At 39.9% G+C, this 26,433-nt stretch overlaps 1 protein-coding gene across 1 annotated transcript in view; it reads left to right on the top strand.

Moving 5' to 3' along the window:
* The window catches only part of LOC149011273 (dolichyl-diphosphooligosaccharide--protein glycosyltransferase subunit STT3A-like), a 46,916-nt gene that overhangs the window by 3,166 nt on the left and 17,317 nt on the right, over positions 1-26,433 (top strand). Inside the window, exons 3-10 of the mRNA XM_089161833.1 lie at positions 2,499-2,554; positions 2,674-2,745; positions 2,834-2,939; positions 3,034-3,084; positions 4,146-4,241; positions 4,471-4,530; positions 4,617-4,730; positions 5,055-5,141. Of these exons, the coding sequence (XP_089017959.1) occupies positions 2,499-2,554; positions 2,674-2,745; positions 2,834-2,939; positions 3,034-3,084; positions 4,146-4,241; positions 4,471-4,530; positions 4,617-4,730; positions 5,055-5,141 (642 nt within the window). The remainder of the gene's footprint in view (positions 1-2,498; positions 2,555-2,673; positions 2,746-2,833; positions 2,940-3,033; positions 3,085-4,145; positions 4,242-4,470; positions 4,531-4,616; positions 4,731-5,054; positions 5,142-26,433) is intronic.

The raw sequence follows: 26,433 nt of genomic DNA, 5'->3' as shown, positions 1-26,433 counted from the left end.
TCCTTCAAAAAGGATAAAAACCCCCCCCCGAAGGACATTTATAGGTCTCCGTGCCGGCCACCTCAAACGACTCTCTAAGCTTATCACTAGGGAGCAACCCCAGCCCAACCAATATGATCGCTTATCTTATCCATCTAGTTTGCCACCATCCATCAGCATCCTCATTTCGCCGAGTTTATCATATGATTCTTTAACCCCAACACCGCACCGACACATAGCTGGTCGAACAACGGACTTATAAAATTTTCCTTTAAGCTTTAATGGAATACGCCGATCACATAAGACCCCAGACGCACCTCTCCACTTCATCCACCCTATTTTAATTCTTTGGGAAACCTCATCTTCCAAATCACCTCTTTTACTTATGATTGAACCTAGGTACCTAAAACAATCACTCTGAGAAATCTCTTTATCGTCAAGTATCACCACCTCATCATCTGGCTGATCATGACTAAAGTTACAACCTTTACAAGGTTCCAAGAAGAAGAAAAACACAGAAAAATTGCCAATAACAGAGAAAACCCAAGAATGATGAATCCTTTGCTCATGGAGTTAATTGCTGTTGTAGACATGCTAGTGGTGGTGGCGATGATGTCGGTGGTGAGTCGCCGTCGCTAGAGCTGAAGAGGAGAAGGCTAAAATGAGTTAGGGTTCGTGATCAAAAGATGAAATAATCTTAACCGTAAAATTAGAATAAAACACATGTCCACCATCTAACGGCTAATTGCAGGAAACAGTACCCTATCAGAACCAGAGCGGATAAAAATCCCCTGTGAGAAGAATTGATTTAATTCATATCCAAGGAATTAGAATAACAAGGAGCAGACCTAAGATAACCTTCGGAGAAGTGGTGAGAAAGGATATGCATAAGTTAAGCTTTGTATTTAGTATGGCCTCCAATAGAGCTGATTGGAAGGCAAGGATCCATGTAGCCAACCCCATTTAGTTGGGACAAGGCTTGTGCCGTTGTTGTTGGGATGGTTCACCAGTTGAAGAAGTGACTAGCCCTGGTCTTTTTAGATCTTCTTAACATGTTTCTTGCCAAATAAATTGGCATTTGCTTTGCCTACACGAAAGCTTTTCTAGAGAAATTTCGCACTAGGATGGGCTCCATAACTGATAGACTTTTGTCCATAGTTGGCAAGGTGTCGCCTAGGTGTCTGGGAAGTCCTCAAGGGTGTGAGGCGACCTTCCCCTTATATGATGTGCATAAGGCAGCCGCTTTGACCTCAAGGTGTTGCCTTGGATGCCTTGAAGCCCTTGAGGGTCAAGGCGACCGCCTTATTCAGTTTGTTTCTTCTTTTTTAATTTTTAAAATAAATATGCTAAATCAAAAGCTATTAATATGGATGCATCTCTAACTACATTAATTGGATGATGTATCAAAATAAAACTGTTGGATGACTTAAGGTAGCCTGATGTTATTATTATTTTTTTTCTAAATTATATAAGATATGATATATTTATGATGAACAAGAGTGTACAGGATGTAAACTAAAATGTCACTTCAAATGGCTTGACCGCCTTGGAAGTCCTCACCACTTCAACTGGCCTAAACTCTCCTCATCGCTGTGACAACTATGCTTTTGTTTGACATTATTGTAAAACAAAATTACTTCCTAGCTATAGCTAATAGGCTCCGCTACTAATATTAACTGCTAATTAAAATACGAGTTCTCTATTCATAATTAAAATCCTAAATATGGGCTTATAAATTCAATCTGGACCTGCATTATCAGATCCTCCTTCCTGGTTGAGAGTAGTAATTGATTATTTAGGTTTTATGAATTGATTAATGAAAGTGTTAAAATTACCATATGAAAATAATATTGTCATGAAAAAGCAGAGTTTCTGGATAGGTTTTTGAAGTTTTTAATTTTTTGAGAAATCTAATATTTAGTGTAGCAATGAGGCTATGAGAATAACATTGTCCTGAAAAACAGATTTTTTCTGGTTATGTCATTCAAGTGGATTTTTTTTTTATATTCGGGGAATATCTAAGATTAAATGCAGTGATGAGCCTATAAACCCAACGACAGATAAGTTAATGCTGATTCCTTTTAATTTGGGACTTCTCTTTTTCCCTACTCTTTCTGGTTTTTAATTGTCTTGAATGATAAAAAAGTTAGACTGTTCATAATTGTCTTATTGGCCATAGTTTGGCAATGGGATGTGCTTTTGAAGTTAGACTGTTCATAATTGTTTTGGGTGGTCTGAAATGTGTAAAGGAAAATGGCCAAACCCAGGGCCTCGTGCTGCTGCACTGCATGGTCTAGGGAAGGTCATAATGTATGCAGCCTACCCTTACATTTTCAGAGAAACTGTTTCCAGGGTTTGGAATCTATATAAACTATAAAAAAATTGAGCATTTTCCCCTATTTTCTTGGATGGCTCATCTGGTTGTGCACTTCTATGTGAAGTATACAACATTATTCAATTTGTCTATTTCCTTTATTTTGATTCTTGACTAGCAGCTGATTCCCATGTATTTATTTCAGTATCTTACAAAGAAGGGCATATATGAATTCTGGAATTGGTTTGATGATCGGACATGGTAATTTGTATTTTTATTGTGCTTAAGCACATCTACCTTTTTTTTCTTTTTCCCAGATAATTTGATTTTAAAATTCAAAATTGGTTCTGAATACATCTCTCATCTTATTTGTCAATAAGGTATCCTCTGGGTCGTGTGATTGGTGGAACTGTTTATCCTGGATTGACTTTGACTGCAGGTTTCCTCTGGCGGTAGGTTCCCTTTGATTTATGTGCTAACTTATTCTATTCTTTTTCTTTTTTCATTTCTTTGTTTTGAGTATTTACTTATTCATTGCAGGTTGTTGAATTCTCTGAACATTCCTCTGTCAGTAGAAACTGTCTGTGTGTTTACGGCTCCCACATTTTCAGCCATTGCTGCATGGGCAACCTACCTTCTGACAAAGGTTTTCTTTTTAGTGGCACTCATTCAATGTTGAACAAAGGACTTGGCCCCATTAATTATTGATATATATATATTTTTATTACCAATTATAACAGGAAGTTAAGGGTACTGGTGCAGGGTTAGCAGCTGCAGCTCTTTTGGCTATGGTAATCTCTGAAGCCACATTTCAAAATCTAAATTGGGTTCCTGGTAAAGATTTTAGATTGTACAGAAACAACAACGTATTGCTGATATTAGAAATTCGTTGTTCTCCTTCTCAATTCAATTTACCCCCAATGGAAGGCGCTTCTACCTATTCTTGACTGTGGGACTATATAACATTCTATTTGGTTTTCCAACTGTTATGGCATTTATTCTTAATGAAGCAAACACTGTTTGGGCTAAAAGGGAGCCATGAGTTTAGCTATTCTCCGGTATTGTTAAGGGACATCTTTTTTTTTTTTGGGATGAATTGCAGTTTTTTTTTAAGTAGACTTACGTGGGCTTTATATTAAAAACACTGCTTTGCATAATTGGGTTGCATGGGTAACTAGGGCTTCTTCAAATTCTGCATGATTCAGCCTCAAAACTGAAGATTCATGTTTCTGTGAAGCAGATGTGTTAAATTTGACCTGACTTCCTTCTTTTAGAAAATTTGTGGGTTCATCGTTTGGTGGTCTTCTGGTACCTCAATTACGGCTTCCTCATGTACATTGAAGATTTTGAGTGTGTTTGTGCATGCACTCAGTCATCTATTGCATCTTTAACTTCTTTCCTTGAGGGATTGATTCACCCTCGTTCATTGACCGAGTTGTGTTCTCTCATGGAAAAACTAAGGAAAATACTTGTTTTGGGTAGCTTTATTTGAAGACTGGTAGGAGGGTTGTAGGATCCATCATATGATAAGTTGGATTTGTTTTAACTTTTTAAGTACCATATTAACCCTTGGTTACTGCAAGTGGTTTGTTTAACATTCATGACACTCAAATAGGGAAGTAAATAGTGTTTTCTGTTGCTTGAGTCTCTTTTAGCTTTTGCTGTTTTTTAAGCTGTGCATCATTTCTGATTATTCAATTATATTTAGTTTGTCAGCTCTCCATGCAGTTTTCCTTTTTACAATATAATATGGTTCAATTTTTTTTTCCATGTGCCAGTCTTGATGTGACTAAAAATGTAAACTTAACTCTCCTCCAATATTTTATTTTTCTTTTTTCTTTTTTGCTTGCAGGTTCCATCCTATATATCTCGATCTGTGGCTGGCAGCTATGACAATGAAGCTGTTGCTATATTTGCTTTAATCTTCACTTTCTATCTTTATGTGAAGGTTGGACTTTACTTGAAGTTTCATGGTTCTTCCTCTTTGTGTTTTTAATTTTTAACACTAAAAGAAGATTGTCTCATGGAATAGTTGCACCTTTTCTATAAATTATGGATAAGGTTTGATCTATTTATGCTCATTCCATTATTTTTCTGGTCGTAGGATTCTAATTTGGCATGAAACTCTTATTAGTCTATATAGAACTATGACCTACTAACGACTCTAAATTATGCAGACTCTGAACACGGGATCTCTCTTCTATGCCACTTTAAATGCTTTATCATACTTCTACATGGTTAGTGTTGCATTATGAGGTTTCTAGTGATTTTATTTTCCATTTGGTTGTACTTATGTATTTATATTTCCTGGTGAATGGCTCAGGTTTGCTCATGGGGTGGTTATACTTTCATAATTAATCTTATTCCCATGCACGTGCTTCTGTGCATTGTGACTGGCCGCTACTCTCCTAGGCTGTACATTGCCTATGCTCCTCTTGTAAGTTTCTGGCAACTGCATGGTGCCCTTATTTTGAAAAGAAGCACACTGCCCCCTTTTTTTTTTGGGGGGGGGGGGGGGAGTGGTGGGGGGAATCAGAAGCATGTAACTTCCGTAGTTTGCTTCTGTATAAACTATAATGAGATGAAGAGTTTAGATAACTCAAGAGAATATTGATCTAACAGGGGAATCTTGGTCATCAAAAAGAGCTATATATGATCCACTCTTGGATATACTAGTTAAAGTTTTACAAGCCTTTTCTTTTGAGATCCTAAATGACAAATTCTCTCATATTGGCAATAAAATCTAGTGCTGCCATTGCAGGTTGTGCTAGGTACATTGTTAGCCTCGTTGGTTCCTGTTGTTGGTTTTAATGCAGTCATGACATCAGAACATTTTGCATCCTTTCTGGTGAGTTGCAAATTGACCAATTATTGAGGATCCGTTTTGGTGCTTGACCCTTCTTCTGCATATTATGTTTCTTTTGTCTCGTAGATTGTTCAGTACTTTAGTATATGGTCAGGTGGCGCAATTTGTTCTGGAAATGTGTTGCATTACCGTATAGCTGATTGCTTAGAGTTCCTATGTCACTCTTATTATCAAGTTTGATTACAATAGGCAGAGTTGCATTAACTTGTCTTTTACCATTGGATTAAAAAAAAAAATAATAATCTGCACTTAACTAGGCCCTAAGCCCCAGGTATTGATTCTTTTTGTGCATATTTTTGATCCATTGGTATTAATACTGATAGTTATGTTTAGTTCTCCTCGACAGTTTTAAAGGTCTGTTTATAATTTTATCTCAAAGACAAATTTATGATTGGAAGTTTAGGTTTTACTGGCTTCAATTGTTTTGGCTATCCATGACTGGAGACTGGACATAGTGACATTTGAGTTGTAACGGTGACTTTTGATATCTAGTCACAAGGGCATACTTGTCCTGTCAGTCCTTTCTAGTTTTAGTATTTTATTCTTGTAGACAGCCTACAGTTTGGCTGATGAAGTTCTATTTGGAGCTGTTAAGTTGTTGAGTCCTGTTAGGAGTTTTTAGCTGTTATGTACTTAGGAGTTTGTTAGGCTGATAAACCTTTCAGGGGTCAGATTTAGAGTCCCACTGAGTCTTTCTGAGGTTAACTAGTTGAATTCTAGGTTTTCTTAGGACTTCTTTTCCTATTTTTCTTTCAGCATTGTTTAGGCTGCTAGCCATTTTAAAAATACCCTATCGAGTGAACAATAAAAGTTAGTTTAGTTGTACGATTCAGCTTTTGGCTGGAATCTTCCTCGTTGTGGAAGTACAAATTCTGGTTTTAAAGTCCAGCTCTGCAGTTACTTGGTATTTAAATTCCAAGCAAGGATCAATGCCTTTTGGCATATCAAGTCCTAAATGCATCAGGGTCTCTTGGTTTTTGAAGTTTTGAGTACCCTTGGGTTGTGGATTCAGCCTGCTACATCAGTTCTTCCATTAAGCACAGCCTTTCCATCAAGGATAGTACAGTCTTCTTTGATTCAAAAGGACCTCTCCGATTAATCCTCAGTTGCTGCCCATCACTAAATCTGCAACCAATCAGAAGAGCAGCCCCAAAACCTCTATTAAATTTTCCAAAATAGGAACTTGAAGCTGCAGCTTTTGTGGATCATTAAGGTTCTGTGTGGTAATGATTAAGGGTGAACCTGCTGCCTAAGGCTTCCTCACAAGCAAAAGTCCGGAGCATTTTTCCTAGGCAGCCTTACCCCAATAAGGTTTGCTGACAGGCTGTATGGTAATGAATGTGTTATTTTATTTTTATTTTTTTATACATATCTAGGTCGGGCGTAGATTTCTTGTTTCTTGTGTTTGCATGTTCCTGGGTCCTAGATTTTGTATGGTGACACTGGGAAAAAATGTTTCTCTGACAACAAATGAAACACAAACATTTTTTGGGTTATGTTATGTTTTATATGCAGATGACTTTTTTGCCCTTATGACTCGAGTCATTGAGTGTACATCTTGTGCTGGATTCTAAAAAACGTTATTTCATTGATCTACGATGAGGCTTAAAAGTGTATTAAACAGCTGGTTCATTGGAGAGAAAAAAGAAAAGAAAAGAAAAGAATGAAAAACAGAAAAGCAAACTGGAACACTGAAAAACACTTTCTCCTGTTTCTGTCCCAAAAGCACTGAAAAGCTCCAGGAAAACTGCCCTTTTTTTCTGGGGTGGGGTGGGGGGGGGTTGGGGTGCAGGGAGGACATCTCCATATAAAGCCTCATACTCAGAATTGACTCTCCTTTTGAGGAATCCTAATCCTTTAGGTTACCCCAAATTGATCCAAATTGCAGCCATAGAACCCCCCCCCCTCTAGCCTCTTTTAGTCCTAGTTCCCTCAACTATCTTTTAAATACTAGGGGTCATCCATTAAGGCCCAAACTTTCATACTCCTTCCTTAACACCTACCCTCTTCACATGTCACTCTTAAATGCCCTAAAACACCCTTGACAGCCCTTACTTGAAAACTGAAATTCCGAAAGTTGGTTCTGTTTTCATTTGATGTTGGCTGATTCGCCCTTGTTTGATTCCCTTAATCAAGGCTACATTATGTGGTATCAAAATTGTGGATGCACGTTTCTTATCCTCTAGGGCAAGCTTAGGCCAGGTTCATTTTGTTATAAAACATCTTGTGTTCTTTGGATTAATTTAATCAAATTCATCATTCTATTATTATGAGCAATGTGTGTCCATGTGTTATATTAAATTGGTTGTCATGAGTAGGGTTCGTTTTGGACAACTCTTATCATTTGGTCATCACAGTCATAGTGGAGGCAGGGTACAATGTGAGAACACATAAGAGTGTGTATTGGCAAAGAAGCCAATTATGTTTTTTCCTACACATAATACTGTTAGTTGTGATGGAGGAATTGATATGTGCCTCTTTGACTTTAGACTTGAGGGGGCACTTGTCATTGTGGTATTGACGCTTATTCTTTGGATTACCAATGACCAAGTTCAAGTGACTCTAGGCTATGGGAATATGAATATGGATTATGAGTGACGGTGCCACCTAAGACAGTATCTACTACCTGGTGTTGGAAATATTTGAGATGGAATCCAAATGCATAACCAAATTAAAAAAATTAGTGCCAATGGTTTTAAAACTGATTTTACATTAAAATTATTTTATTGTAAAGATAATTACAGATGTCCCCTATGCTACAGTTTAATTACATATTGAACCCTACACTTTATTAAATTACTGTTGTCCCTCACTTCTGACGGTGTTAATTGATTGTTAAGTGATAATCCAAAATGTCCGTTTTACCCTTCATTAAAATGAGGTGGAAATGGGCAAAAACATACCGCCTTCACCTGTCTTTTTCATTTTCCTGAACAAATTAATGCCATGGAGAGATCCATCATTGTGCTCTCAGTGTATATCTCCATTGGGTGCTGGAGGTTACTTGCAATCCTTCATAAATTTATCATTTTATTGTATTTCTTTATTTCAGAAATTGAAACAAACAAATGCAGAGAGGAGTTATTTGGTTTACTTGAATCGCAAGAGGAGGGATATTCAAAAAGTTTCAGGGTTCCAACATATACAAGAGCTTCCTCCAAGATGGGTTGGGCAGCCATGAAGTTTTCAGGAAATCATCAGTTGTGAAATCCATGGAAACTTCAGTGAACAGCACACCTTTTCCATTACAGTCAATCTTGAGTTTTGCTTCATATTTAGCATTGATTCTTAACCTCCCTGCTAGCGAATAGTAATTGACAAGAACCCATGACACAGTACATTTTAGGCTCTCAATTACTGATTTCTTTTGGAGGTAGACAAATTTTATTGAGAACCTGAGATATGTCTGCTCATCAAGGTTGGACGGATAATGACTACATCTCGGGTATGGGGTCAATGAGAGAACTAAACTGGGTTTGCTTCAATAACAGCAATCATGGATTTCAGAAGAGATGAATATGGTTGATGGTGATCACCTCTTAGGCACACAACTTGCAAGACAAGGAAGGGTGGATGGAGCGAGTGAAGGTGAATGAGAAGGCACTTCGTGATGCAGAATCATTACCAAATTGGGCTTCCTTCCTTAAATATAGTCTAACATTGGGTCATACATGTATTTGGCTGTTGATTCCTTGGGTTTACTTCGTAATTGGCCAATGTAATGGGCCTAAAATATGGATAGGAATAGCATGGCGGGATTTATTTCATTAATTTGGTCAAAAAGTCCTATGTTAGATGTATTTCCTTTGTTATTTCAATTTACTAGTCAATTTAGTCACTTAATAGGTTAAGGATTGGCTTAGGCCTTTCCTTTTTTAATATAGGAGTTTATTTTGGAGTTAGTTTCTAATCCTGAGTCCTAATGATGTGAACCAGAATTCAGCCCCTAGCCGAAACCCTGGAGTGAGCCCCACGGCCACTCCAAAGTGGCACACCTGGGGCTGGCTGAACCCTCCAGGGGGAGTAGTTTGGTACATCCAAGCCCTAATTAGTTACCAATTTTAATTTTCAGTGTTTTCTTTTTCATTTTCAGAGGGGTCGTGGTCAGTTAGGAGGGATTTTTATCCGCTCCAGTTCGTGTCAGGCTCCAGTTCCTCCTGTTAGCCATTAGATCGTCAACACGTATTTCATTCTAATCGTATGGTTACGATTATTCCAACTTAACTAGTTTATCCTTTACTTTTTTTTCCCTTTTTTTCTTTCTCTTGTTTCGGCTTGGTCTCCCTCTTCACCTCAGGCAACACCGACTCACCGCCGGCGAAGCAAATCAAGGGATCGAGCGATCACCGAAGTGAAGCGAGAGAGGAATCGAGCGATCAATGAAGCAAAGCGATCGGTCTCAGATCTGCTTCTTCTAGTTCTGCTTCTTAGATCTCTGTTCTTCTTCTTCTTAGATCTGGGTTCGGTTTTCGATTTCTGGTGTTCGAAGCTTGTTTTTCTGGAGAAATAGAAAGGGAAAAGAAGAAGAAGAAGAAATATTTGGGCATTTTTTTTCAAAAATTCATTATATAAAATGAATCCTCTGCAACCCCTGCTACTTTTTTGAACTCATAAAGATTAAGAATGGAGAACAAAGACCCATCAGACGTGTTAGCATATAGGCAATCTCCTTTATGGTATTTCACTTTTAAGAGTATTTCTGCAGAGAAGCATAATTGCTACCCAATTGGATTCCCCGAGTGAAAAAAATGCTCAATCAGAAACTGAATTGAGTAAATAAATCAAGAAAATACAGATCACAATGACCCTTCATGGATCTGGAGTTCTTTCTGGCAAGGCAAGCCACCATTAAGAGAAGAAGAAGGAATGCCTATCATACGAGATCTTGAAGAAGCAGGAATTTTACCCTTTTTGACGAGAGCCAGATCTTGGAAACGGAGAAGCTCTCGCCTTTACTTCGTCTACTAAGTTTCTTTCCCTCCAATTTCCATATCCACAATAACGGTGGGGTTGCCGGAGTCGAAGTGGGAAGAGTGAAATGAGATGCTGGTGGCGAGTGGGTTGCCGGAGTAAAAGAGGGAAAAGACAGAGAGTAGAGAGAAATACTTTAGGGTGAAAGGGTTAAGGTTGTAAATTTTCAACCATAGGATTAGAATAAGATAGGTGTTCATCATCTAGCGGTCAACAGGATGAAATAGGAGGATGTCGGTACTGGAGGTGATAAAAATCTCAGTTAGGAGTCTAGTTTAAGTAAAAAATTAGTTGTTGAGTCCTTGGGTATTATCAGTCGGTGTTTACAAGAAGAGTTCCTCAGTAGTTGAGTCTTAAGGGGAATCTATTGTCAAAGAGATTCCATTAGATCTTTAATTATTTTCTTAGATGCTTCATGGTTGGGATTAATTGTAAGGGGATCCTAATCTATAAAGGAAACCCATTTAGGTTCAAACATGGTAGAAGATCTCGCTCTCGAGAGAGATCTCGCCACCTTGAAAAAAAGAGATCTCGACCATCTCGGTGAGATCTCGGTCAAGATATACAACTTTTTGGCGTCAACTCGGTGGCCCATCTCGGTGGGTTTTAGGGTCCCAATTGAGTTGAAACTTGGTATTTAGCTTATTTAAGGCTTTTTGAACACGTTGGTGGCCTTGGATTCGTTAGAAACAACCCTATGTATGATTTCTAAGTCTACCCATAGTGTGAAACCAAAATGTAGTAGGATTAGAGAATGCAATGTTATACAATATGTAACATAGAACCTTTAAGGTATAAATGAAAAGCAAGTATATCAAATGCATCAACTAAGTTAAATGTTATCAAAATTCCATCCATATGAGTATCAAAATCTCAATTTTCAAGAATAAAATAATTATACAACCATTAGAAGTTCTATATAAGTCATTAAATCATAAATTCATAAGACAAGTAAAGAATGATTGATCTTCCTTGTTGTAGATGTGCTAAGAGTAGTTGCAAGTGAAAATTTAGACAAAATCCACAAAAAAAGGTGAAAATTGAGAGTTCCAGCGAGATCCAGGGGGAGATATGGCGAGATATAGTGAGATATGACGAGATCTCGAGCGAGATATCCCAACTTGCTGCTCTCGCCCTCCATCTCGTCTCGCCAAGCTGAAAAAACGAGATATCTCGCGAGATCTCCCACCATGGGTTCAAAGTCTTTTAGTAGGCTATAAATAGCCTACTCTTTGTAGTTCTTAAGTCTGATTTTTTTGAATAAGAATATTTGAGTTGAGGACCGTGGTTCTTGTTTGAGGGGACCACAGCAGATCTAAAGTAAGCTGCTTCTTCAAAGATCAACAACACACTCTGTCTAGCACCCTTCTTCCAGAGATTCCGGCAAGTTACCAAGTAAGTAAATAAACCCCAGCCCCCTTCTCCTCCCTCCCCCATCATCTCAGGCTTTCCCTGCCCCTTCCATTTCCATCACAGCATCCCCAACCCCCTTTTGCACCTCTCCAAATCCTCTCAAGGCCCTCCCTTACCCTCCCCTGTTCTGCACAACCCTAATTTCCCCTTCCCCTTGCTGCCGCATGTTGGCAGCAGCTTCCCTAGGCCCCCGCAACAATGCTAACCCCTCCCCTTCCCCTTATGACTCCCTATAGCCCTATAGCCCATCCCTCCTCTACCGTACGGCTCCTGCCTTCCCCTTCTAACCCTTTCGTCCTCTCTCTCTCTCTCTCTGTGTCCCCTCTTTCTTGCAGAAAACCAGAAAGAGAGAAACTGAAAATAAAATGATGTGAACAGTAAGACACCCCTTGGACGAACTCTAAGTGGGGCCCACTGGATGGCTCTAAGAAGCCCCCTTGAGCTGGCCGAGTGCTGTAGTAGGGGTATTTAGGGTAGTTTAGCCCTCTTTTCAGTGCTGGAATTATTTCCAGCTCTATTTCTATAGTTTGAGTCAGTTTTTATTTCTTAAATTGACTCTGTTGTTGAGTCAGTTATTGAGTCCGTGGTTCTCTTAAGTTTTAGCACGTGCCTTTGGAGTTCTAATTAAAAGAGAATTCAAGCATGTGCTTATTTAAGTTAACTTAAAAGTCTTATTTTCATCATGTGTCTTTAGATCTTTAGATTCTACGTCACTAGTCCAGATTAGGTGTTGGGATCCTAGTTTGTTAAGGAATCCCACTTAGTTTAAAGTCTTTTAGTAGGCTATAAATAAGCCTACTGTTTCTTTGTAAGTATCCAAGTTTAATTGAATGAAAAGCTATTAAGGACCAGGGTTCTTGTTTTGAGGAGACCTCGGTGGATTTTAGAGAAGTCCTTAAATATTCAGCATCTTCCTTCAAGCTTATTCAAAGAGCAAGCAATTCTCTACAGTCTTCAATAATTCCAGCAGAAAAGACAGCCACAGCATTCAATCAAGTACAAGACGCCCCACCCCCTGCCCTCACCTCCCGACCCATGTGCATCCCTAGGCAGCTGTTCCCCCACCATTGCAGACCTTCCTGTCCCCTTCGCCTGTAAGTACAGAACCCCTCCCCCACCCTGTAACTCATTAAGAAACCCCTCCCATGAATGCCTTCTTCCCTATGGCCCTCCCCTACCCCTGTGACAGCTCCCCGCCCTCCCTAATCCTTGCAGCACCCCCTCCCCCTTCTTTTTCCCTTCAGCCCCTCTCTGTCCCCCTCTTATGGCTTGCGGCAGATCTGAAACAGAAAAAGAATAGAAGATAAAGAAAAGAAAGGAGAACGAAAAGAAAGAGAAGAAAGAGAAAAGAAGAAGGAAAGAAAGAAAAAAAAAGGAGAAGAGAAAGATTTCCCAAGACCTTCAAATCGTTGAACTATTTTCCCTCCAAAGTTTCCCTAATTTTCCCCTTTCAACTCACATGGATCCAAAAATTAATTAGTTTCTTTTCTACTGATACTAGGAATAATAATTTCCCTTCCTCTTTATTTGGTTACATCCCATATTGATTTTTGATATCTCAAAACCATTCCCATGATAAATCGTTAATTAATTATGTTTTTCCCATCATCTCATTAGAAATCCCATCTAGTATCTACAAGTATTTCCATTTAACTCCCATCTATTTTCGAAGTAATCCTTAAGATTCCCATACAATTATTACCTATTTGTTGGAAGATTCTAGGCAAATCCTAAATTCTAGGGAGTAATCCTAAGAAATCCTACTCTAGAATTGGATTTACATTAGAAAAAGAAAAAAAAAAAAAAAAAAAAAGAAAGAAAGAAGAGAGAAGACAAAGAAAGAAAAGAAAAGAAGAAAGAAACAAGAAAGAAGAAAAGAAGAGAAGCAAGGACGGTATGGAAGAGATCCTTTCCTTTCCAAGTTCCAACCTATATTATCCCAAATTAATTCATTCTTCTTTTCTAGCAACCTTAGGAACAATCTTAGTCACCCAATACCGTCCCATAAGGATTGTTAAGGTCCTAAGTTTTCCCTAACAATCCTTACTCAAATGCTAGAACCATCATTTAGTTAGCCTTTACCAATCCAAGCCCACCATAATTGTTGTGAGACATCTAGACCAACCCATACATAGACTTGTGGTCTTCGATATGTGCCTAACCCCAAAAACTTATAAAAGGTGCAAGGTTAACTATCCCAAGATAAGATGGTGGAACTTGAAAGGAGAGTACTCGAAATCCTTCGTTAATGAAGTAGTCAAGCAAGGAAAGTGGGATTTTAAGGGGGATACTAATGCAATGTGGAATGAGATGACTATGTGTATCAAGAAGGTGGCTAAAGATGTCGTAGGTGAATTAGAAGGAAAGCTCCATTCTTATAGAGAGACTTGGTGGTGGGATAGTGAGGTTCAAGCTACTATTAGGAATAAGAAAACTTAGTTTTAATATATGGCAAAGAACTAAGGATGTTGAGGATTTTCAAAGGTATAGGTTGGACAGAAATGAAGCTAAGAAAATTGCGGAAAAAGCAAGAGAAAAGAAATATGAAGAGTTATACAATAAATTGGGCACAAAGGAAGGGGAAGAATCTATTTATAAGATAGCTAAGATGAGGGATAGGAAGAGTAAAGATCTTGAACATGTTAGATGTATTAAAAATGGAGATGGTAAAGTACTAGTATGTGATGAGGACATTAAGAAAAGATGGAAAATCTATTTCTCTAGTCTACTAAACAAGCATACTTCAAGCACCTATGATTCGGACGATTACACCATTCAGTAAGGTACCAATTTTCGAACTTATATACGGAGAATTTCGATGTCTGAAGTAAAAGAAGCACTAAGGAGGATGAAAATCGGCAAGACACAATGTCTTGATGAAATCCCAATAGAAGTATGGAAGAGCTTAGGAACCCATGGACTAGTTTGGTTGACTAAGTTGTTAATAAGATTATGAGTACAGGGAAAATGCCAGATGAATGGAGGAGAAGCATCGTGGTTTCAATTTATAAAAATAAAGGAGATATTCAAAGTTGTAATAACTGTAGGGCATTAAATTGATGAGCCCAACTATGAAATTATGGGAGAGAGTAATTGAAACCCGTTTGAGACACTTAACTACTACAATTATGGAGAACTAGTTTGGGTTTATACTGGGAAGATCTACAACGGAAGCTATTTACTAATTAGGAGACTTATGAAAAGGTATAGAGAATGTAGGAAAGACCTTCATATGGTATTTATTGACCTAGAAAAAGCCTATGATAGAGTTCCTAGAGCGTTAATTTGGCAAGTACTAGAGAAAATAAGTGTTGCAAGTAAATATGTAGACATTGTTAAGGATATGTATTATGGTTTGGTGACAAGTGTAAGAAGTGGGGGGGGGGGGGACAAAGTAATGAATTCCCAATTATAGTTGGGCTACATCAAGGATCAACTTTAAGCCCATATCTATTTGCGCTTGTAATAAATGAATTAACCAAAGACATTCAAGATGAGGTCCCCTTGTGTATGCTTTTTACTGATGATATTGTGTTGATTGATGAGACTCAAGTGGGGATTAATACCAAATTAGAATCATGGAGAGCAACTTTGGAATCGAGAGGCTTTAAACTAAGTAGAACGAAGACAGAATATCTAGTTTGTAACTTTAGTCATGATCGGCCAGACGATAAGGTGGTGATACTTGACGATAAAGAGATTCCTCAGAGTGATTTTTTTAGGTACCTAGGTTCAATCATAAATAAAATAGGTGATATAGAGGATGGTGTTTCCTAAAGAATTAAAATAGGGTGGATAAAGTGGAGAGGTGCATCCGGGGTCTTGTGTGATCTGCCGTATTCCATTAAAGCTTAAAGGAAAATTTTATAGAACCGTTGTTCGACCAGCTATGATGTACAATGCAAAGTGTTGGGTTGTTAAAAAGAATCATATAAATAAACTTAGTGTAGTAGAAATGAGGATGCTAAGATGGATGAGGAGCATAACTAGGAAGGATAAGATAAGGAATGATCATATTAGAGTTGGTTTGAGAGTTGCTTCCATAAGTGATAAGTTTTGAGAAAGTCATTTAAGGTGGTACGGCCATGTTCAACAAAGATCTATATATGCCCCTGCACGGAAAAATGATATAATCCAGATTGAAGGGACTAGAAGAGTTAGGGGTAGACCTAAGATAACCTTAAGAGAAGTGGTGAGAAATGATATGCATAGCTTAGGTCTTGTATCTGGCATGACCTCAAACAAAACTGATTGGAAGGCAAGAATCCATGTAGCTGACCCCATTTATTTGGGACAAGGCTTATTGTTGTTGTTGTTGTTCTTGTTATCCAAACCAACCCATACCCTTTCCTTATTCGATTTCTTGTTTGTTTTTCTCTTTTCTTCTCCCGAGAATATATATTCTTTTTTCAACTTGATTTTGAAGGATATCTTCAACAAAGGTAAGTTCAATTATCCCTAGCCCCAAGTCTCCTTTATCTAATCTTCTAAACTTCCAAATTTCACTATGCTAAATTTCTTTTCTTTTGATTGTCATTTCCTTAAACCCAAGCCAATAAGGTCTGTCTATAGCTGAAACTAACCATTAAATTCATTAGAATTCCGTTCTATAGCCTATACCTATCATTCCCTTCATCCAATCAAGAGTATGCATCAAAATACCATCCAAAACCTGAGGTTCTGACCCTTTCTTGAATTTTCGTACTCCTTAGAAAATATAAATTTCAAACTTAGATTTACACCAATCTCACCATTAGAATCATCCCCAGTGTTAGGGATCATCCATGTATACCATTACCAAGGAAGAAAATTCGACCGAAACAGGAATTTCGACCTTGCAAAAGGCCGAAATTTCGACGTTGGGTCGAAATTTCGATCGAAACTGGATACTTTTTCTGAAAATTGGAACTTCAATTTCGGGCCTCATATGGACTCAAAATGATTTGGATTCTTGTATACTACCTATTTCAAGCATAATAAACACAATGGAACTAGTATTTTGTAAAAAACAAAACTATTGAAAATTTATCATTCAAGTATACTAACAAATGACTGGTTCCGACTGTATTGCATACATGCATAGAATCAACAACATACATGAATTGTTTGGTAGAATGGTTACATATACAACAAGTCAACAAAATAAAATGACCGACTAGATCAAGTGATGGTGTCTCAAATATATTAAGCTAAAGCCTATATATCATATATACATAAAATAAAAATACATAATTTTAGAAAATAATTATTAAAATAAAAAAATGAAAAAATAGTAGCAAATAATAAAAAGATAAGTTTAACAAAACACAATTATAGATCATAGTCCTAGGCTAAACATATATTAATTTCAAGGCAATACAAGATCATTTAAGGCATGAACAAAACAAAAATAAAAAAAGGGGAAGTTTGGAACTGTTGGGTGTGGCTCATGCTTCATATTCTATTGTTGCTGGAGTTTCCTTTGTAGTTGTTGTGGCGTAGGAGGTGTTTGGAGGCAAAAAATGAGCAAAAGTGGTGTTTGAAGGCAAAGGAGTAGTGAAAATTAGGTGAAAATGGGATAGAAATCAACAAAAGCTAAGGAAAAACAAGTTGGAATGCTGATATGTCGAAATTTTGTAAATGGTGAAATTTGTCGAAATGGTCGAAATTTCGGTCGATACGAAACGATATGGATACATTTCGTGCCTACTACTACATTTCGTTTCGATTTGGATTTTTGCAGGCATTTCGGTCGAAATTTCGACCATTTCGATCGAATTTTCTTCCATGCCATTACCTAGGTTCTCTACAAGTTTCATCCCTATCCAACCAATAACACCTATATTCTTGTTTATCCAATCAACTACCCAAAAGTTCTAAAATCTTGATCCCTTACTATTTGAGTTGAGATCTTGGAAAGCTGGGCCCTAGTTGAACCTTTTCAGTCTAGGGCTGCATTAAGTGGTATCGGAGCCTAACTTTCCTAGATACAATGTTACTTCCTAAAGTTATTATTTTTTGGGAGTGATTTGCAAAGGACTTTGATGAAGGATTGTCCGATATCAAATCCAATTTGGAGATATTCAATCAGATTTACGACATATTCGATCAGATTATTTCAAGTCTGGCACAAATATTATACATTTTTGTGATCAAGTGTGCGGGGTACTTGGAAGGCTTAGAAAAAGAGTTAAAAGTGATAAAAGGTGTGGAACTTGCACCTCAAGTCATTGAAGAGCAGGTTACTTGCATTGAGGACTCTGTCAATATGCCATTCACACGTCACATTGATATAAAGATCAAGCATATAGAGGTCATGATTCCATCCAATTTTTTTTAAGATATAGATACCCGTCTCAAAGAGTGCATTCCAAACACATGTGAAATGCCAGAGTTCTGTTTGGATTTAAGCTGGATATGCACCATATCAAACTCATCCTTAAATTTTATAAACTCATGTCAAATTTTTCTCAACAGTGGGAGAGTTGTTACATAATCATTATCAAATTGGGCTTCCTTAAATATAGTCTAGGGTTGGGTCATATATGTATTTTGCCTTTGATTTCTTTGGTTTAGTTTGTAATTTCCAATTTAATGGGCCTAAAATATGGCAAATAAGGAATGTGCTGGCGTCGATAAGGAATGTGGAGTGCTTCACCCTTTTCCAAAGAAAAATGAAGGAAAAGAGAAGCTAAAGGGTGAAGAGATCAATATAATGAGCTTATTGACTGGAGAATGAATGATGGCTCTCCCAACCCCCCTGATGATCCTCCCATCTCCTCCCCTGCTTCCCTCACCTCTTCCCCTACATCCCCCACCCCCTCCAAGCCCTGGAACTTCCTTTTTCCCTCTTCCACAACCCTCTCTCAAATGACTGCACACTCTCCTTTATTCCCTCCTCCATCTCTGGACCTTCCCATATTGTTCACTGCCCTGCTTCTGCAACTCAAGCCAGTATCCTCTTTTGGCAATCGACCATTGTTGGCCAATTCCTTGGCTCCCCTCCCCCTTTCGGAATTGTTAAAACCTCACTTTCTAAACAATGGAAATCAATCGACTATATGGATACCTTTGTCCTGGACTCTGGTCTTCTTGTTCAATTTTCACTTTAGCCAGCAAAACTCGAGCTCTGGAAGGTTCTCCATGGTTTGTCGGTAAGTCTCCCATCTTCCTCAGGCCTTGGTCTCCTTCTTTCCCCCTCCACAGGGTCAACTTTAGCACCGTTCCCCTGTGGATCAACCTCCTGGGTCTCCCTTTGGATTTCTGGAACCCTGAATGTCTCAGTCATATTGGCTCTACAATAGGTCGTCCTCTTCACTCAGACCTGAAGACCCTCAACTTGCAGAGGCTCTCTTATGCCCGTATCTATGTCGAAGTCAATGTTGCCCAACCCCTACCTTCCTCCTTATACATTGTAGATGATAACGGTCTTCAATATAATAAAATTGTTGTCTACAATTGGATCCCTTAAAGGTGTGAAATCTGCTGCCGATTTGGTCATGATTTATCCTCCTGCTCTTCGACCCTCAAGTTGGGTTCTTCTACAATTGCCTCAACCTCTACTGAAATTATGCTGCCATAAGATTCATCTCCACTGATGCTCATTGTTGACAAATTGAAAAAAATTTCAGTAGATGTCACTACATCAGAAGCTGTAAATGTTGCTGCCGTTAAAGCTGCCATGAAAGTTCCTCCTATCATGCATGAAGAAATTGGTTTTGATTCTGTCATTATAGTCGCCTCTTTAGCTCCTTCTGCAGAGAATGAAGATTCAGTTGGTCTTGCTACGGAAGATCCTTGTTGCATCTCTCTAGTTGACAATGATACTGTTACCACCAGAATTGAACTTGCAGATTCTTCTCTTGTTGCCACTATTGTCACTACCTCTTGCTCATCCATTGCCTCCCTTGCCAAGAAAAGCATACTGGAGGAAAAAGAAGTAAGGAAAAAGCATCATCGCTGCAACTATCACAGTCTCTGACCTTTGCTCCTTCCGCTGACGGTGAACCAGGCTCTGTTGCTTTGCTCCTCGATCATCTCAGAAGAAGGTTTCCTCTCTCCTGCCTAAACAGTCAATGCTTCCTGACACTGCCTCTGTTGACTTGGCATCGAAGACGCTAAAGCCCTCCCCTATGATGAAGTTAACCTCTGCTTTGATGAAGACATTGGAGCCAAATCTGTTGGAAATCGTGCTTCCTCCTGACACTGTTTCTCCTGCCTTTGCTGGTTCGCGTTTGTTAGAGCTTCCTTGGTCGTCACAGCAAGCTGTATCTCCAATCACCGCCGCTCAAGCTCAAGTACGCTTCCCTTCTCATGCTTGCTCTGGTTCTATTTCGACCATTGACACTCTGTTACACTCCTCTTCTAGCCACACTGCTTATCCCCAGCCTGAAAAAGCTGTGCAACCCTCAACCTCTCACCTCACGAAAACTTCACATCCTAACACTCATCTCAAGCAACCATCTCACCCCACTCCCTTTATCCCCTTTGGATCCTTTGTTGGGCCTATCCACTTTGGTCCAAATAGCCTAAACCATCTAAACTATAGCCCAAGCCCATCTCATTTACCTATTTACCCAAACGCATTCTCAATCTCTCATAACTTAAACCCATCTCTCTCATCTCACACTCCTAGCCCTTTGATCACTATTAAAACTTTAAAGCCCATTGCCCACATTATCCAATGTCCCACCACCGCCCACCATTCAACCCATCAAACCCACTGTCTCTCTTGACCCAAACCCATCATCCACTCCTAAATCCTTGAACCACTCAACCACCTTCATCCTCTTTCGCTGGACCATACCCCTAACCAATTCCATTTGCCTAAACCATTTAACCCTTTTGACCATACCCGAGCCCCTTCACCCCTTGTGAACCCACTTCCACCCTAGCTCTTGCTCCATTATTGAACTCAATATCTTTGAGTTCCCATCCCCCCTGAGTTCCCCCTTGTGTGAATCTCCCACCCCCTCTTGTGTTAATCCCCGACTATTGTTAACACTCACATTGTTGGCCCCACTCCATTAGCCCATTATTGCCCACACCCCCAAGGTTTTTAAATGTGTGCCTCCACATTTGGAATGTCAGGGATCTCAATTCCCTTGCAAAACAAGATGAAGTTAAAAATGCTATTTGGAATTCGAAAGCTTCTTTTTCTGCCCTTTTTGAAACCCATGTCCATCTTGAGTCCTTGACAATGCCTGACGGATTGTCTCTTCCATTGCTCCCTCTTGGTCGTTTCTCTCGAATTCCAATATCACCCTAATGGGCATATTTGGATCCTTTGGGACCAACCAAATCCAACCCTCTCTTCTCTCCACTACCTCTCAGCTCACGCATTTTCACATTACTCCTCTCTTTAGTCCCCTGAACCCTCCTTTCTTCCTCACCATCATCTACGGTCTCAATCGTTCCCTTGTTTGGCTCCCCCTATGGGATGATCTTTGTATGATCTACTCCTTCCATGATGGGTCACCCTTGGGGTATTGGTGGGGATTTCAATATTGACCGTTTCTCACACGAGAGGTGAGCGGTTGCTTGCCTGACCCGTTAGCGATCGATGCTTTTAACTCTTGTCTTGATGAGGTGGGTCTCTCCAATCTCCGGTGGCTTGGTCACCATCTTACCTAGCACAACCGCAGGTCTGGAAATGCCCGTATTGCTTCTAAGCTCGATAGCTTTCTTATCAATGAGCCCTGGCTTTCCCAATTCCCCTTTTCCTTCGCCACCTTCTCCCCCCCCCTCTTCTCTCCGAGCATTCTCCCTGTCACCTCCACATCGTCAATCCTCTCTCCTTCGGCCCTAAGCCATTCAAAATTTTTGACATGTGGACCTCTAACTCCTCTTTTCTCCTTACTGTCCAAGTTGCTTGGGGTCAACCTGTCTATTGCCACTCCCTCCCTTTAGTTGCTTTTGCTCGCAAGCTCTGTAATACCAAGATTGCTCTTTGATCTTGGAATTCTTCCTCCTTTGGCAATATATCTTCCCATGCCGCTCTATCTTGCTAGGGTCCCGAATCTCCTCCAAAGTGACCCTCTTAACCCTTCCTTTGCGGACGATGATAAATCTCTTTCTTTGGACTTGTCCTCCCTCATGTCTTAGGAGGAAAGCTGTAATTAAATGGATTGAGCTTGGGGATGCTAAAATTGCCTACTTTCATCGCTCCCTTAAAAGCTCGCCTTAATTCTAATTCCATCCCTTGCCTCCTCTCTAGGAATGGCTCTTGGGTTCATGATCCCCTGAGTATCGAGGCTGAAATCATCTCTTTCTTCTCCAACCTTCTTTCCCCCTCCCTCCCCGCCACCCCCTTCCTCCCTATACTTAACAGATTTGTTCCCTCCTCCTTTGATTCTCTTTGCTCCACCCCTTCCTCCGAGGAGATCCTTTTCGCAATCCACTCCCATAAATCCAACCGTGTTCTTGGCTGTGATGGCTTTAGCATGGGCTTCTTTCTTGCCACCCAGGATTTCATTGAGGAAGAGCTTGTCTGAGCTATCCGGAGCATCTTCTTCAATCCGTCCCAACTTTCCTCCATCAACTAACCTTCATCTGTTTTATCCCCATGAAGCCAGGAGCCACTTCCCTCTCTGATTTCCGCCCCATTTCCCTTTGTAATCTCATCTATAAGTTCATCTCCAAGGTCCTTACTAACCATCTCAAGCGTGTCATCCCCTCCCTTGTGAGTCCCAACCAATTGGCTTTCATCTCTGGTCATAGTATCTTTGACAATATCCTCCTCTATGCGGAGATTGTTGGAGGTTTTGATCGCGCCGCCCACTCCTCGGCAGTCCTCAAGGTTGATCTCCATAAAGCTTTTCATTCCATTCGCTGGGATTTCATCAGTGAGGTTCTCTCTACCATGGGTTCCCCCCTTTGTTCACTGGGTCAAAATTTGCATCTCTACCCTCCACTTCTACATCATCACCAATCCCCTGTCGGCTACTTCCCTTCTCGCGTTGGCATCCGTCAGGGTTGCCCTTTCTCCCCCTACCTTTTCTCCTTGGCCCTAGAAGTTCTCTCTCGCCTTCTTCAATCCAAAATTGATCGACTCCTCATCTCCCCTATTCCCAAGTGTAAGGCCCTGAAGCTTACCCACTTAGCTTGCATGGTGACCTCATGATTTTCTCTAAGGCTAATCACTCTCCGGTCTTTGGGTTAATTTGGACAAGTCTTCCCTCTTCCTCTTGGGTGTCTCTGATTCTGTCTGCTCCTCCCTCCTTTTTACCGGTTTTAAGCTTAGTTCCTTCCCTGTCACCTATCTTGGCCTCCCCCTTATCCTTGGCAGGTTCACTTGCCATCATTGCTCCTCGATGCTTGATCACATCCGGAAGAGGCTGCAACTCTAGAAAGGTAAGCTTCTCTCCTTTGTTGGCCGAGTGGAGCTCATCCGCATTGTCCTCCAATCTACCTACCTCTATTGGTGTGGAATCTTCTCCATCCCGAAATCTACCATTTGGGCTATGGAATTCCTCTGCTGTGCCTTCCTCTGGAAAGGTCAAGAATCCGCCCGCTTCGTTCACCCCATCAGTTGGGCTAATGTCTGTCGTCCCAAATCTGAAGGGGGCTTAGGTATCTGCCATATCTCTGACATTAATCTTGCCTGTCTCTTGAAGCTTGTTTGGAAAATTGCCTCCAACCATCCCTTTATCTGGGTTTCCTAGGTTTACTCTCATATTCTTTAATCTGATTCCATTTGGTCTGCCCCCACCCCTCCCAATCCTTCCTGGATCTTGAGAAAGCTTCTCCTTCTCCGCCCTAGAGCTCTCTCTGCTATTTCCATCCAAATCTCTTTTGGTTCCCCTCCCTTTCTGGCTTGACCCGTGGCATCCGTTGGGCATCCTGTTTAACCACTTTGCCCCTTGCACTATCTATGATACTCTTATCCCCAAATCCACCTCCTCTCCTCATTCCTCTCTAATGGCTCTTCGATTGCCACCCCATCTCACCCGAGTCTCACACAAGTTTGGAACTCCCCCCCTCCTTTCAACTTCTCCTAGTGATGTAACAATCTGGCTCCCCTCTCCTTCAAAGTCTTTTTCCACCTCCTCAGCTTGGAACCTCCTTAGAACCCCCCTTCGCCCCTACCCCCTAGGCCTCCTTGCTTTGGTTGAAAGGCCACATCCCCCGCCACTCCCTTACCCTTTGGAGAGCCCACAACTTAGCCCTTCCTACCCAAGCTTTTCTTAATAGCCGCCACATCCTAGCTAACCCTAATTGCCCCCTCTGTTGGAATTGCCCTGAGGACCTTGATCACCTATTTTTCTTATGCCCATTCTCCTGCTCTCTTTGGGAGAAAGCCCTTGCTTCCATTTGGCCTAGGTTAAGACGTTCTTATGGCTTCACTCGAGATTGGGAATGGTGCTTGAGAACATTTTCTGGTTCATCTTTGTGCGACCAAGTTGGTAAGCTAGTGTTCGCGGCCTCCATCCATCACCTATGGTGGGAGCGCAATCTTAGAAGATGGTCCACCAAATCTCGATCTCTTGATAGGATTTGGCATGCTATTTGTTTTGATGTATCTTCTAGGCTCCTTTCTATCCCCCATCCCCCGGTGGTTGACTCCCCAAGGAAAAGGCTGATTGTTAGGTTAAGGATCCTATTTTATATGCATTTCCTTTATTATTTGAATTTCCTAGTCAATTTAATTCACTTAATAGGTTTAAGTATTGGTATTCCTTGGGTTTACTTCATAATTGGCCAATTTAATGGGCCTAAAACATGGGTAGAAAATGGGAAGGGATTAATGTCATTGATTTGGTTAAGAATCCTATCATGTAGGATTATTACATGTATTTCCTTTCTTAATACAATTTCCTAGTCAATTTAAGTTAGTTAATAAGTTAAGGATTGGGTAAGGCCTTTCATTTCTAGCATAGGAGTTTATTTTGGAGTCACTTTCTAATTTTGAGCCCTATTTTGAGTTTGAAACTATGTCAGCCAGTGTGGCCATAAATATGGATGTAATTGCTTAGTTTGAGTCATGAGTTGATGAATTGAATTTTTAGTGTTGGTTATTGCTGCCGGTGAGGTACAATGACACAGCATCTCCACCCGGTCTTCTCTCTCTCTCTCTCTCTCCTGCTTATGTGATTTTCTATCTTCTCTGTTTCTCTTTTCTTCTCCCAAGAGTATATTTTCTCATTCAACATGATCTTGAAGAATATCTTCAGCAAAAGTAATTTCAGTTATCGCTTACCCCAAATTATTATTATTATTATTATTATTATTATTATTATTATTATTATTTTATTTATTAGTCTAAACTTCTGAATTTCCAGACCCTAAAAATCCTTTTCTTTTTCTTTCTATTTTTCTTAAACCATGGCCATTAAGACCTATCTCCAGCCCCAAAACACCATCAGAAGCCATTAGAATTCCATCCCATAGCCTATACCTACTATCCTCTTCCAATCAAAGAGTATACATTAAAATACCATGCAAAACCCAAAGTTCTAACCTCTTTCGAGAATTTTCGTACTCCCAAAATACCCAATTCAAACTTAGATCAACACCAATCTGACTGTTAGAATCATCCCAGACTTTAGGGATTATCCCCATATGCTATTTACTAAGTTCTCTACAAATTTCATTCTCATCCAACCAATAAAACCTGCATTCTTGTGTACCCAACTCAACTGCTCAAAAGTCCTAAAACCCTGGTCCCTAGTTGAACCTCCTCAATCTAGTGCTGTATCATTTTGTAGATATAAGGAACAGCGATGGGTCACCCTCCGAGGTAGAGTTAGATTTGTGGAAATATACGTGTAGGCAGAGTGATGGAGGAGAATAAGGAGAGAGAGAGAGAGAGAGAGAGAGAGAGAGAGAGAGAGAGAGAGAGAGAGAGAGAGAGAGGAGGAAGAGAAGCTGTGGGTTGTTGATCATGTTTGAAGAAGATTGGTGTAGGGAGTACATTTTCCATCATTTAAACCTAAGGGATTGTGATATTTGAGTACCTTTTAATTTGAAGGATACTCTTGTAATTTAGGTCAAAAGTAAAGCAATAATACAACATGACTCAGGGTTAGTTTAGGCATTTTGAAAAATACTCAGATGCCACGTTGTCAATTAGCAGATGGCTTTTAACAGCATGGGGTTATAGTATTGTGCTCTTAAGTCTTTAACAGACGCCCTTCAGGATTTGATTTTGTGTACTTGGGATTCCTAATGGGGCCTAAAGGGGCTGGCAGAAATTATTTACGTGTTGGGTACCTTCTGTAAATATTAGAAAGTGGAAGGTCTAGCACGTAATTATGTGAAGTTACAAGGACTGATGTGCAAATACATAATATTATAGGATTTAGGTGGAAAGCGCATATATAATTAATTAATCTTGTGTGTTAATTAGTTAAAATAATTATCAATTCCTTTTTAAATTCTACTTCATTATCTGGTTAGAGTAGGACTTACTAAGTTTGAACCAAACCAGGAAGGTGACACGATATGCTCAAACTCAACTTGCAGGCTGCCTATTGAAAATAGGAGGGGAGGTGTTAAGACCTAAACCTGAGGGTGTGGGGGACCTGTTGGGTATCAAAATAATTATGTTTTTTTTTAAATTTTTTGGGGGTGGGGGGTGGCGGGGACAAGAACAAGTGGCATCAACCTATTGGGGAGCAGCCACTCTCATGTTGGCCGATGTGGGAAGTCGTTAGTTAGGATATCTGGGGATTGTTAGGGCTATATTATAAGGGATAGGGAGTGGGCAAAGGGGAGGAAGAATTTTATAAGGAAGGGGACGAGCTGTGCTCGTAGGGGAGAGGTAATCTCTCAGGTTGGGGGTGATTGAAATAGAATACTCAAGGGTGTGGGAGTTCCTTGTATTTGGAGATTGATTGAGCTATTTTGTTAACGAATTAATTGAAGAGCTTCCCTGTACATTCTGGTGTATACAATTCATGTGAGTGAGTTG

The sequence above is a fragment of the Hakea prostrata genome, chromosome 7, assembly GCF_041222555.1.
Source record: "Hakea prostrata isolate BN-2017 chromosome 7, UWA_Hpros_2, whole genome shotgun sequence".
Taxonomy (NCBI): Eukaryota; Viridiplantae; Streptophyta; class Magnoliopsida; order Proteales; family Proteaceae; genus Hakea; species Hakea prostrata.
Note: the sequence above shows the minus strand (reverse complement) of the source record. Positions and strands in the feature narration are given on the sequence as shown.